This window comes from Engraulis encrasicolus, chromosome 12 (assembly GCF_034702125.1).
Source record: "Engraulis encrasicolus isolate BLACKSEA-1 chromosome 12, IST_EnEncr_1.0, whole genome shotgun sequence".
NCBI classification, from domain to species: domain Eukaryota; kingdom Metazoa; phylum Chordata; class Actinopteri; order Clupeiformes; family Engraulidae; genus Engraulis; species Engraulis encrasicolus.
Window position 1 is genome coordinate 15460978 of NC_085868.1, and position 14262 is coordinate 15475239.

General features: G+C 43.6%; 1 protein-coding gene across 2 annotated transcripts in view; it reads right to left on the reverse strand.

Annotated features, from left to right (window-relative positions):
- Window positions 1-500: 500 nt before the first annotated feature.
- The window catches only part of LOC134459362 (pikachurin-like), a 57260-nt gene continuing 43498 nt past the window's right edge, over window positions 501-14262 (reverse strand). For both annotated transcript variants that reach the window (XM_063211698.1, XM_063211699.1), the window contains 5 exons: window positions 13115-13193; window positions 12103-12246; window positions 11268-11351; window positions 5004-5107; window positions 501-3637 (listed from right to left, as the gene is read on the reverse strand). In XM_063211698.1, the coding sequence (XP_063067768.1) occupies window positions 3486-3637; window positions 5004-5107; window positions 11268-11351; window positions 12103-12246; window positions 13115-13193 (563 nt within the window). In that variant the 3' untranslated portion in view covers window positions 501-3485. The remainder of the gene's footprint in view (window positions 3638-5003; window positions 5108-11267; window positions 11352-12102; window positions 12247-13114; window positions 13194-14262) is intronic.

The following is a 14262-nucleotide window of genomic DNA, read 5'->3' on the forward strand; positions in this document are numbered from 1 at the left end:
AATGAAAACAGGTGTTGTGCGATTACGCTTAGTGTACAGTACATACATTGTGGGGAGGTGTGTGCATTCTCTTCGACAATAATAAGGCCCAGAGAGTATTACACACATTACCACCCCTAGGACACTGACACAACAAGCCCTTCAGAGGTGGAACATCTGGACTCGGCTTGCAAAGAGAAAACACTGCGGTGCATTTTTGCAGTGATGAGATGCCTGCAATCATTAGTTTTTGCAATCATTAGTTTTTACATTCCAGTGCCACATATTCCAAATATGTTCCACCTGGGTTGTGCTTCTCGATAGTATATAGTAGTTGTTCGCAAATAACAAAGCAGCTACAGTTTTGCGAAACACACCCCAGGTTTTAGCTGTTCAATTCAACCGGGTAATCATTCAACCAGGCACTGGTTGATTGTACACATCTTTTTCCCCACAACGCAGACAGTTGCACCTGCCATGTTTTGATTGGTTGGATGCTTAACCTCTTCGCTGCCACCATACCGAGTTGTTAATAACATTAGCCTAGGGGTAATTGTTTTGTTGGTCTGGCAGGGCAACAAGTTTTGACCATTTTGCCTCACCGGTTACTTTGTTATTCGTAAAACTACAACGATTATTTTATTGAAGCATCGCTGTAGTTTTAGGAATAACTACACATTGGGATCAGGAATCCTTATGGGTTCGGGTTAGGAATTGTGTGGCAACCACCACCAACAACCTGTCCTTGTGATTATGCTAATGACATTCTTACGTGGCTTTAACAACAAGGCCGGAAAAGTTAGGGTTAGGACTTGTTTAGGTGTAGACACAGTTTTAGTTTAGACAGACTTTTGTAGGTTGGTTTGCTATTACTGACAAAATAGATAAAAAAAACAGTTAAAAAAAAAAAGTTTTGGGGACGGTTTGCTTATTACTGCCCTGGGCGGGACTATTTTTTCTCATCTGCGACCAAGATAGGTAGAAGGTAGCGAACATGCCATGACCAATCAAAACTCACCATGGCCGAAGTGTTTTGTGAAAAAAGATGAGGTAAAACCAAGTAATTTGGAAAATATGAACTGGACTGGGTAACTAATGAATCCAGATTACCCATCACTGATTTTGCACCACAAGTGCATATACCAGTAAGGCCACACTGTGTATTTGCATGTTGCATGAGAAAACATCTTTGATGTCAGATAACTATCGGATTTAAATGTTCATATCCTCAACTTCATGCAGCCAGGGAAGTCTTTAGTGACAATAGTCCAAATCCTTAATGTAATGCAGACAGGCAAGTGTTACGAGTGTCTTTTCACTTTCCAAATTCTTCTTCAGTCAAATCCAGTCAACTTATTTTACTTTCTTTTTTTTGCACAGCGGCCCTGAAGAGGGCCTGGACATGCCGTGCAAGGACACCGTCCAAGAATAGGAGGCTCTGGCTCTGGCTCTGCTCTGCATGCAAAGACAGCAGTGCCATCCACAACCCAACATCAGATCTGTCACCAAAGACAGTTCCAACTGACCAAGCCACTCAGGGTCAAGATGAGGGAAAGACAACAGGAAAGTAGCTTAGTAAACAAGACCAGACCCTCCCGGCAGAATGTGTTTTTTTTGCCAGACGGTTTGGTCTAGCCCAATGTTTCCCAACCTTTTTTGTCTTGCATACCCCCACTGAGCATTTTTCATTTGTAGCTGGGCCATGAATCTTGGCTTGGCTCTGTCCTCCAATTAAAATGTTCTGAATAGTTTTGAATTTGTGTAGCGAGTCATTTGGATGGGTTTAGCATTGTGACTTTGCCTATGGTGTGAGCCCAGGCTATACATTTCATCTCTAAGTTGCCAGGCTAACAACAGAGCACATTCAGTCTCCTCCTCCTCCTCATCATCATCACCATCCTCCTTGTCCTCTTTCCCCTCCCCCACATCCTCCTCCACTCTTCCTCTCTGGAAGCCGAATCAGCATCAGCAGTCCATTTGGCACAACATCCTTACAATGCAATACTGACGACAACAACAAAATATTACGAAGGATACAAAAATAAAAACAAATATTCTCAAGTCCTATATGTATTTTTTAGATCAGACTAAAAAAATAAAATAACAATGGTTAAGGCCTCGCTATAACATGCTGAAGTGCAATAAATTAAACACAACCAAAGTCCTTTGGGAGATACCGCATGCTGGTACTGATTCCAGAGTCCATTGTCACACCTGCTTGTCATTTGTTCCGTCCTAACAAGTGGCTCATTTAAAATAGACGACAGACATCCTCTCAGAACGATTATGGACATGGGGGGGTCGGAAAAAAAATGGATACGTCCACTGTAGTGTATATAAGTATGGATGAGTAGTCTAGTGTGTCATTTAGAGATGCGGAGATGACAATCTGCAATTTGTCTCGCGACAGTGGTGACAATGACAGAGACTCAACAGAAATAGGGAAACAAGACACCCACTGGTTGCGGTTTCAGAGTGCCTCTGAGCCTAAGATTTGATTTGAGGGGCTGTCGCATAGTGGTAGTTTGGTGTTATTGGGTTCATGTAGTATCTCAAGACAAAAGAAGTAGCATAAGTACAGTACAGTTAAGCCACTTGTCTTCATAAAAAGAGAGAGAGGGATGTAGTGGCTGCTGTGTACTTGGTTCCTTGCCAATAATGTCACTGGAGGTGTACGACATGAATCCTCAGATGCAAGAACATGGAGGACATGGGATAACAAACATCACATTCAAATCCCCTTCAGACCCTAATAAGGAACTATGAGGATGGGTGATGAGACAAAAAGGCTTTTGTGCATGCAGACAGGCTGAATCCTGCTCAAGGGTCCTTCTTCAGCTGGCGCCAAGATCATCTCCATCAGCCAGCCCAACAAACCAAACCATTGCATTTTTTGCCTGGCACGGAAGTGAAGCTTCTCTCTCACACACGATTCAGGCTGTGTTTCTGTGTTCATGAATTCACGCTTTTGTTCCCTCCGAAGGTGGAGGGCAGAGAGTTCATGAGGTCGTAAAGCAGGGTGGCCTTCGGAGCGGCCTCTTGTGATTGGATACTTCAGCAGGGGCTGTCTTAGGAGCAAGGGCCAAGGGTCAAAGCCTACCGCCAAGCCAAAAAAATAGCTCTTAGCTACCACAAAGGTAATGACGACGACGCAACAGTGGTGTCAAATTATGTCAATCACAGAAGTGATTGGATTGGTTTGATCCATCCGTCGAGGCGGATCAGGCTGCAGGGTGAGGAGGAACGAGAGGAGAGGGGGTTGAACGAGAACAGAATCAGAGAGGTCACTTCAGGTCTGTGTGGGGTGACAAGCAGGGAAGTCGACAGAGGGGGAACAAAGAGGTTAGTTGTAGTTGTCCCAGGCCCAGGGAGAGGGGGGGCCCTAGAATTGTGTCCACATTGCATTGTAAACTGTATTGAGTGGGGGAGGGGGGGTCTTAGAAGTGACTTTTTGTCCTATACCCGGGCCTCATGTTGTCAGCGACCCTGGTGGTGAGGTCCAAAGGTCACTCGAGACATGTGTCGATGTTCTTGCCGTCGGACGCGTCCTCCATCAGGGCGATGTGGAAGGTGCTGGAGAGGGAGAGGTGGGAGATGCAGCCCACCAGGCCCCTCATGGAGCGCCTGTGGGTGCGCTGGGAGATCTCCTTCACTCCCCCTGGGGAAGAGGGGAAGAGGGATAGGGAAAAAGAAGGAGGGAGGGGGGATAGAGGGAGATACAGGTGGAAATAAGGGAAAACAGAGAGGGAGAGAGAGAGAGAGAGAGAAAGGGACAGCGCGTGAGAGAGAGGGAGATAGTGACAGAGACAGAGACAGAGACAGAGACAGTATTGGATTGACAGAGATTGACATTGACAGAGATGGATAAGGATAAAAAACAATGGGAGAGAGAGCACGAGCGAGAGAGAGGGAGGAGGAGAGGTAGATGGAGAGAGAAACACAATAAGAGAAAACAAGTTGTCTAGTGAACACCTCCAAAACTGTCAACAATATATGCCATAGCCTCACGGCAGGTGTGAACGTTGCCAAACATCCCACCTCCTCCTGCATCATCTCTGTCACCTTCACAATACGATTTTTTAGGAAAAAGGCCATCACCGTCACCCTTGTCACAACACCTCCAGCTCAAACTGCTGCTGTGTGAGAAAAGGGCACACGGTTCGGCATCCATAGCCTTTTGACCACTCAAATTGTAGGCCTATTAGAGTAAACTCTGAACCAAAATGTAAGCAACAAGATTTTGATTGTTTACATTTATTGCCATTTCAGCAGCTATGGCTATAACATGGCCAATACAGATAGAAGAAAACGTAAGCAAGAAGATGTTTTTTTCAGCCTTAATTTGTTTTAATCTTACTCTGTACAATAATGCTTAAAAACAGATTTGAGCAGTTCACCCACTCAGAGGAGGGATTTTTGATGAAGCAGAATGTCTTTTCGTAGCTCTCCATGACAGACAAACACTACATGATGTCGCTTTAACTGTGTCAAAAGAGGAAGAAATTCCCTTAAAATGTTCTTAATATGTGCACTTTCACAAGCATACAATAACATATTGTGCATGGTGTCAAAGCAAAACGTTTGGGGAACCAAAAATATAACCTTCATGACAACCAAAACCTAATGTCAAAGTAAAAGTTAAAAAAAAATCAACACAGTTTCCTTCCAACACAAAACGTATCTGAGTAACTGGTAGACATGTGTAATTATCTTATGATCAGCTAACTCTGAGCTTGTTGGGTCTAATTTGCGGTGAGTTCTTGTTAGGCTTTAAGTGCTTTTCTGTTCTCATTAGGAACAATGGACAATCTATTGTGGCAGCTATGTAATATGTAGTAGAAGGAAACCCTGAACCTGTAGCACTTTCTGAGATAAGAATAACCTAATGCCTAATTATTATCAATGTTTTTATTTTTGCAAACTCTGTCAAGCCTGAAATCAGGCATGGAGCCTGAATACTATCACCCCTGCAGAAATACTGTATATGAGCTGTATTTAGGACTGAGTCCAGCCCCAAGGCTCACCTACAAACAGAGGTCCGTTGGTGTTCAGCTGTCTCATCCTGCCTGGAGATTGTCCTCGGATGGTCTTCTGGCCGTCCACAACGATGCGCCCGTACTGCCCATCTCTAGAGAAGCATGCAGACAGAGCATTACATTATACTGTATATAGCTTACATTACATTACTACATACAGACACCTACAAATAATTAGTAATACGTATTTGACTCCTGAATAGGGATAGTCCTACTGGGTAAAGTAAGACATACTACCCATCTCTAGAGAAACATGCAGGGAAGAACAATGCATCACATATAGTTTACATTACTAACAAGAATTACAACTGCTCACAATCACACGTGGAATCACAATGGAGTACAATAATGTGCTATTATGAGTACAAAATATTGTAAGATGGTGGTACAGGTATGTATGTATGTGATGTTCTATTTCGTTTCTACAGAACACTGTAACGCCACATTATGTAATAACGGTGCAATATGTAATAATGTAACAAATTATTACATAATGCGGTGACAATTGCCGCATTGTGTAATAATTTACGCATTTCGTAATAAATTTCTTGAACGCATTTCGTAATAACTTTTTTCTCATCTTGTAATAAATTATTACAAAATGCGAAATTTATTACGGAATGCGGCCGCAACTTTTTTTTTTGATGGAAATGTAATAACATGGTGCATTATGTAATAATCTATATGGATATGTTTTTTCTGCACTTGGATTCAGTAGGCGCAGCACACACACATAGTCTCAGTGACATGGTAGTCACTGCCCTCTCTCTCTCTCATTCTTCTCAGTTCTCAAACTGCTCGAGAGTCGCGAATGATGCGGTTAAAACCGTTAAGAAATCATTTCACAACTTGTTGCGTGCAACGAGTCCAGCTAATGTCTCGCACTTTCTGCTACATTACACCAATTTACAGCGAGATTAAATAGGCCAGGTCTAAACACTTCACGAGGTGGTGAAAACTTGTCTTGCACTTGCGTGGGTCTGTGGCGCGAGAGAGAGAGAGAGAGAGAGAGAGAGAGAGTGTGTGTGTGTGTGTGTGTGTGTGTGTGTACGCACGGAGACAAACCTGGCCCATATTGATCTTAAGCCCCATCTTGGCTCTTTGGAAATATTCTTAACATTACAAAGGCTATTTTAATATTTTCCCCCAAACAACATGAATCAAATCCCAGGAAAAGACCAACCATTATAAGTGACTCGTGGGGAGCTGTCCATGCTGGTGGTGCTTAATTTTTCCCGATATTTGCCCGTGGAGTAGTGAGTCTTTCATGTCTGCCTACATGACCTTGCGCGCCAGGGTCTGACCATGGTGCTTTTTGCCCGTGGAGTAAGGAGACTGTCTTCTTGCAAAGCAATCAAATTCAATAGCCTATGCTCATCCACATGCACGCGAAAAACAATAACCCAAGCGGCGGGACCAATTCGATTATATTCCTTCCAAAAATGTCCGAACGTCACAAAAATCAGTTATTTGCATTGTCCATAATTATACCAAACAAAAAGGTATCAATAAAAGAAATCAAGTCTTCAGTTTCGATAATCCACGTTACAAATCCTCAACAACAGCAAGCCATTCCTTCTCTGCTATGAGGCAGGCAACGGAACAAGTGCAGACAGTAGGCCTAGGCTATATGACCACGTTGATGCTGCACGGCTTGAAAGGATTCTGTCTAAATTAAATATCTTGGATAGCCTATATAGACCTAGGCCTAACTAGATTTGTTGCAATACAGATTCATTTTCTATAGCCAGAAGTGTTCCATTGGACTGACGAAACCGAACACGATCAAGTTTGCAACTTCTTTCCCTTATGCGCTGTCCGTCAGCACCACCTGTCATTAGACGTCCGATTAGCTTTCATTACGTGCTGAGGGAAAAACTCTCGCCATTAGGCCTATGTGCTGTTGCACTGTTGTGAGGGATATCACCAAATGATTTAGATAAAAGTCAGAACATTATTTTGGCAATGAAAGGCACACAGGTGGCTGGAAGCTCAAGCAGTCTTCAGTCTGTTCATTTACATTACATTACATTACATTGCATTTGGCAGACGCTTTATAACCAAAGCGACTTTCAAAAGAGGACATAATCAAGCCAACATCACAAGCAAATACAAAGTGCACAGGAGATATACAGAACAACAAGTGCAGTTGCAAAGAGGGGTTAGTGTTTTTTTTTTTTTTTTTTAAATATAAAGAGTATATAACGAGTACACACACACACACACAAACACACACTCACAACTAAACTAAACTAAACTAAACATCATGTCAGGAGTCTGCCCTGGGGCAAGGCCAGTTCAAGCATTAGTCTAGTAGATTCTCTCGAAAGAGGAATGTCTTTAGTTGTTTCTTGAAAGCTGCAAGAGATGTGCTCAGTCTTGCTGCCTCTGGGAGACTGTTCCACCACTTGGGTACCACAACGGAGAACAATCTTGACTGGGAGTACCTAGAGCGACTGGATGGCAGAGCCAGACGGCTTGTGCTGGATGAGCGCAGTTCTCTTCCAGTAACATAAGGCGTTAGTAGGTCCTTCAGATAAGCTGGGGCCGTTCCTGTGATGGTTTTGTAGGCAAGGGTCAATGCCTTGTGCTTGATCCGGGCGGCGATCGGTAACCAGTGCAACTCAATAAATAGAGGAGTAACATGGGTCCTTTTGAGTTGATTGAAAATCAACCATGCCGCCGCATTCTGGATCATCTGCAGAGGCTTTAGCGCACAAGCAGGTAGACCTGTCATGAGTGAGTTGCAGTAGTCAACGCGGGACAGGACCGTGGCCTGGACCAGTCGTTGTGTAGAATATTGTGTCAGCACAGGTCTGATATTCCGTACGTTGGACATCTGGATTCGACAGGTCCGGGTGACCGAGTTGATGTAGTTGGAGCATGACAGCTCATCATCAATCATGACGCCGAGGTTTTTGGCGACTTTGTTTGGGGTCACGATGGTGGAGCCTATCTTGAGGTTGATGTTGTGACTGAGCGACTCTTTAGCTGGGATCACCAGGAGCTCTGTCTTGGCCAGGTTCAGCTGTAGGTGGTGGTCCTTCATCCATGTTGACAAGTCGGTGAGGCAGGCAGAGATGCGTTCCGAAACCGTGGTGTCCTCTGGACGGAACGACAGGTACATCTGGGTGTCATCAGCATAGCAGTGGTAGGAGAACCCATGTGTTTGAATGACACGTCCCAGGGAGGAGGTGTATATTGCAAACAGAAGGGGTCCCAGCACTGATCCTTGGGGTACGCCTGTGGAGAGGGTGTGAGTCGTAGACAGCTTCCCTTGCCATGACACACTGAAGGTGCGTCCAGAGAGGTAGGAGTTGAACCATGAGTGGACAACGCCTGTGATTCCCATGGCTCTGAGTATCCTCAGGAGGATCTTGTGGTTGACTGTGTCAAAGGCTGCAGACAGGTCTAGTAGTATGAGGACCGAGGATAGTCCTTCCGTTCTTGCAGTCCTTAGAGCTTCAGTCACTGAGAGTAACGCAGTTTAAGTTGAATGTCCACTTCTGAAACCAGATTGTTTTGGGTCCAGTAATCCGTTCTGGTTTAGGAAGTTGGTGACCTGTTTTGCAACTGCCCTTTCTAGCGTCTTGGATAGGAAGGGAAGCAGTGACAGGGCTGACAGTCCTAAGGGGCCAATTCTGTTGGGCTATTTGTATCTTCGATACTGGCCAACAAGAGGTGCCACGCAGCGGTAGCCAGGCCTCCTAGTGACGCAACACCTTCGGCGTTGCAACTACAGTAGGCAGGTCAAGAGCAATGCAAGTACTTTCTGAGTCCCCGAAAATACGGGAACTCCTTTCACTTTGTGGGGAAGCAAACAACCATAAGCAAACCAAGAGAAGCGGGTCAACCATGCCGTTTGGGAAATGACAATTGTTATGCTCTTGGTCAGACCCGGAAAGCACTGATGATCATCAAAGACACAAGCCACCCTGCACACAAACTGTTCAGCCTCCTGCCCTCTGGAAAGAGGTACAGGCGCCTCCGTTCCCGTACCACCAGGCTTGCAAGCAGCTCAATGCACCAAGCAATCAAGATACTGAACACTCAACCCACTCTCCCTCCACTGTCAGCCTCTAGCCAGCAAGGCCACTGACAACCCCCCCCCTCATCCCCACCACCATATCTGCGACTGAGCATTCCACCTGCACTACTATATTTGTGACTGAACTTTCAACCTGCACTAACTCAAAACATGCACACACACACACACACACACACACACACACACACACACACACACACACACACACACACAAACACACACACACACACACACACACACACACACAAACACACACACACACACACACACACACACACACACACATACACACACACACACACACACACACACACACACACACACACACACACACACACACAAGCACACTGCACTTTCTGCACTAAACCCAAACATACACACACTGACACACAACTCTCTCACACACACACACACACACACACACACACACACACACACACACACACACACACACACACACACACACACACACACACACACACACACACACACACACACACACACACACACACACACACACACATACACACAGACACACACACAGACGCACACCGCACCTTCTACCTGCACTAAACACACACACACACACACAGGCACACAGACACACAGACACACAGACACACACACACACACACACACACACACACACACACACACACACACACACACACACACACACACACACACACACACACACACAGCTGCTGGTGTACTTGATAGACCTATTTTAATATTTATTTTTCTTCAAAATGCTACTATTACTATGTCAGAACGCTATAAAGGACTTTTAGGAAAAGCACAACAATTACCTCCTCTTAATGTATGTTCTCTACAAGTCTTCTGTTGTCCAGTCTTGCACTTTAAATGTCTGTATGAGCACTGTCTATGTCCATACTGTCTTATGTCCATGTATGAGTACTGTCTATGTCTATACTGTCTATGTCCTTACCTAGATTAGTCTATGTCTGCATGGGAAAGCAATAAATGTAATTTCAAATTCTTTGTATGACCAGTGCATGTAAAGAAATTGACAATAAAACCAACTTGACTTGACCAACTTGACAGACCAAGTCTCGAAGAGATTTGAACGTTGATGATAATCATGCTAACGCAGAGGTGTCTTTCTTTCTTTCACTCCATCCCTGTCCCTTCTGTGAGAAAACATTTTGCTTTCCATAGATAGGTTTCCCATTTACAAACAGCCGCGCTGTGAGGAAGGGCAAGATGCTAAGCAGCCAAACCCGTGAGCGCATTTTTTGAATGATAGCAGTTTCCAAACAATCAGAGGTTGCATGCAGAGGGACCCCTAGGCTAGCTTCGTTCGCAGACGGGAATGTTTGTAAAGGGGAAACCTATGTATAGTCAGAGACGGTCTATTATGAAGCTAGAATGAAAAGAATCGTTTGCAGTATAGTGTCTCTGCACCCCTGTGAAATTAGAAATAAAAGCAATTTGCCTGTTTGACTCTTTGAACACAGATTCATTCTATTACCAGAGTTCAAATTGGGCCAGAAGACCTCCAGAGCACCACCCACCAACCTCCACTCCCCACCCCTCAACCTCACCTCGGCCAAACACAGCACAACGAAGCTCCACTCCCTTGTCGGTACTTCTGCCAGTATAATACAGTGAGATATATTAATTATCTACAGAGACAAGACCCCCCCACCACTCCTCTTTACAATTTGACCACTGTGTGACAACTCAAGGCAATTGCATGGTAGACGAGCTGATTACCATAATAACTATTAGCCTGTAAGAGTAAGTGTCCCTTGTGCGCAGACTGTGAAACTCAATTACACTTCAAGTAGCGTTGATTAGCACACCTCATGCTTATGCACAGCTGGGGGACTTCTTGCATAGCTATACGAACCGTGGATCAACGTATTACTAATACTCAATGCTTTATCATGTTCCTCCTCATTATTCTCTGGGTGTTGAGGCTGTTGAGATGATTGCTATGCACCCACAGCTCTCAGACCAATTCCATCATCTGACTATCTTCTGTCACTGGCTTTATGTCCTCTTGCAAACAGAAATATGACTACACACATGAATGGAGTAAAATATGACATATTTTGAATGAATTGAATTGAAATGAATTGAGTTAGTGACCTTATATAAAGTGAATGGTCTGATTCTCTGATTAGGGTTGATACATATGTATACTACGTATATGGCAACAGAAACAGCAGCATCTTTACCTCACTGCTTTCAGCTGGTGCCAGTGGCCATCACTGAACGTTCCATTGACCACCAGCACGCCAGGTCCACTACCGAGATCAAAGCTAAGCAGAAAACACATCACATCCACCAAATGACAATTACAATGTTAAGATATAAAGACATACTGTATATAAGACATTACATATTTACATGCGATATACTCTGTTAAAGCAGGTAGACAGAAAACGTTGCATGGTTACAGTCAGCGAGAGTGTGAAAGAAAAAGCCCTCCAAATGAATACTCTATTAAAACAGTGGGAACCATCAACACATTGGTTGACTATGTGTACTACTACGGTATAATATATTTGTAATACTGCTCATTCTTAAGTACAATTCTGTTGTACTGGTTAAAATGACAAACAAAGAAGATATTCTATAAGCTGGTGTAGCCTACATGACTGAAGTGAGTGATATAGAAGTAAAACAAAGCGTAAACCCCACAGCTGGATCAATGGATAATGCCATGCTCTGCCAAAACAGATAGAAAACAGATCAAAAGAAGATAAAACACAAAACACCCAACTTGACTGTAAGGGACCCACTAATTTGACGCCCTTTCGGTACTGATGTCTTACGTCACATGGTAATCAAACATTTCAAACAAGCGATTTAAGGGTTAGGGTTAGGTTTAGGTTTAGGGTTAAGGTTAGGGTTAGGGTTAGGGTTAAGGATAGGATTAGGATCAGGGTTGTATGATTTAAGACATCAGTACCGAAAGGGCGTCAAATTAGTGAGTCCCTTGACTGTAATCCACCAGTACTGTACTACGACGACCACAGAGCGCTAAAAAGCGAAAGAAAAGCCCTCCACCTGAAGACCACCGCTCCCCCCTGCAGACTGAGGGACATGTAGTCAGCCCCCACCAGACCTGGCCCCTCCCCTCGCCATAGCAACAGACCATTGGGAGCGGAGCTTCGAAATCGTAGCTGCACGTGCGTCCGCAAACCAGCCAGACTGTGAGGGAGACAGGGAGAGATTTGAGTGGGTTACTGCATACAGCTGATATGTCGTCAGGTATCACAAAATCAGTTACTGTAAATGATGGGATTGCAGTGAGATGACTTAGGTTACCGGTAGTTTCAACTAACCACCCTATAACATATATATAGGCCTACATATGCTGTAACCACTGGGACTACATTAGTGTGCACAGGGCTGTGTCCTTCAGTGTTCTGAAAGGTGGGTTTAAATAAAATTCATTATAATTATAAATATTTAGAATTATGATAATAATAATAATAATAATATTATACAAAGTAATTATTAAATTTTTGCTGTTGTTATTTTGATCCTTATGTAGGCAAGGGTATCTTACTGCAGACTATTCTCCTCAAAGCTGACAGGCAGAGATGGAGGGATCGGACAGGGGTATTGAAGAGGAAAGGCAGATGATGGATAGCATGAGGATGAAGAGATTGATTGGACAGATGAGAAATAAGGAAAAAAGGGATGGTTCAATGAATTTGCAGCTGCAGAATTTGCAGACATGGAGTTCCCACAGAGACTCCTGCCTCATATTTAATTTCTGAACCAGTTGATCTCAATAATTGTATAAATCATTAAACAGGTAGATCAACTAATTGGTAAAACCAGTCTGTTTCCCTTGACCACCAGACCAGAACTAAAAGGACTCGCTTAAAAATATATCTTTTTTATTAACTCCTAAAATCAATGGTGTCAAGTGCACAAGCAGCGGGGGTGTTTATTTTCTGAAGCAATGATGCTCACTTCCGAATACCAATTACACTGGGTATACTGAACGTAGTCAATCTCAGATTTCTATTACATTTCTTAGCCATATGCTCTGTTGGTGGTGGCGTACCGTCTCAGAGTATTCCTGTTATCAAATTTGAGGTAGCTTCTACCAGTGAAGAGGGGAACCTCAATTTCATCTGTCAAAACTGTAACAAAAAGAAAGTATGTTGAAGCACCTGAATATGGGGAACACTTCAAAGGGAAAATATTACAGATGTTTGTGTTGTCATTTCCACTGTCTAGCATACGCCATTCGCAATAGAATTTTAGCAGCAGAAAACAGAAAAAAAAGACACATGTCACAAACATGGGGAAGAAAACTCATTATCATGCAAGAGCAAGTAGGCAATGAATTAAGATAATATACCGATGTCAAACATCAGCCTGTTTAACCAGCAATTCAAACCTGACAGCCGTTAACTTTCTGCAGGTGTATGGCGTCGATAAGATCTTAGGTCTCATTTACACGTATCTGGATATGTTTTTGCTGATATTTTTTTCTGTTTATATTTTCATTCCCCAATAGATGCCGATTGGTACGTCAACACAAATTGGCGGTAAAGATGGAATCACTAACCATGTTAAGCAGGCAAGCGTGTCATCTTCAAAACATGTTTTTCTCCTTTACCTGTGTCTATTAGAGATACTTTTTTATCTCCACCTGAAAAAAACCTGTTTTAGGGAGCTAAAACTACAATTATGTGATAAGAAAAAGGCCCAAACAGACCAAAAAAAACCCTTACAAGTATGTTTTTCTAAAAATATCCATATACGTGTAGACAGGGGCTTAACCTACCCTTCTACTGCAGCCATAATGCGGCTACCATTGTATTGGGGGAGAGCAGCAGACAGACAGTCATGGCCAAACAGAAAGTTTCAGAAAGGACACACAGGGCACAGAGAGAGCACTTACTGTCAAGGCACAGCTCCACGCATGCTACTTGGCCACCCAGTGCGCACGCACACACAAAGATACATACATACATACATACATACAAGTACACACAAGTACACACAAGTACACACAAGTACACACACATACACACACATACACAAACACAAAACACATGAATGAACACACGCACGCACGCACGCACACACACACACACACACACACACACACACACACACACACACACACACACACACACACACACACACACACACACACACACACACACAGACACGGAGGAGGAGAGCAAATCACAGAGACAC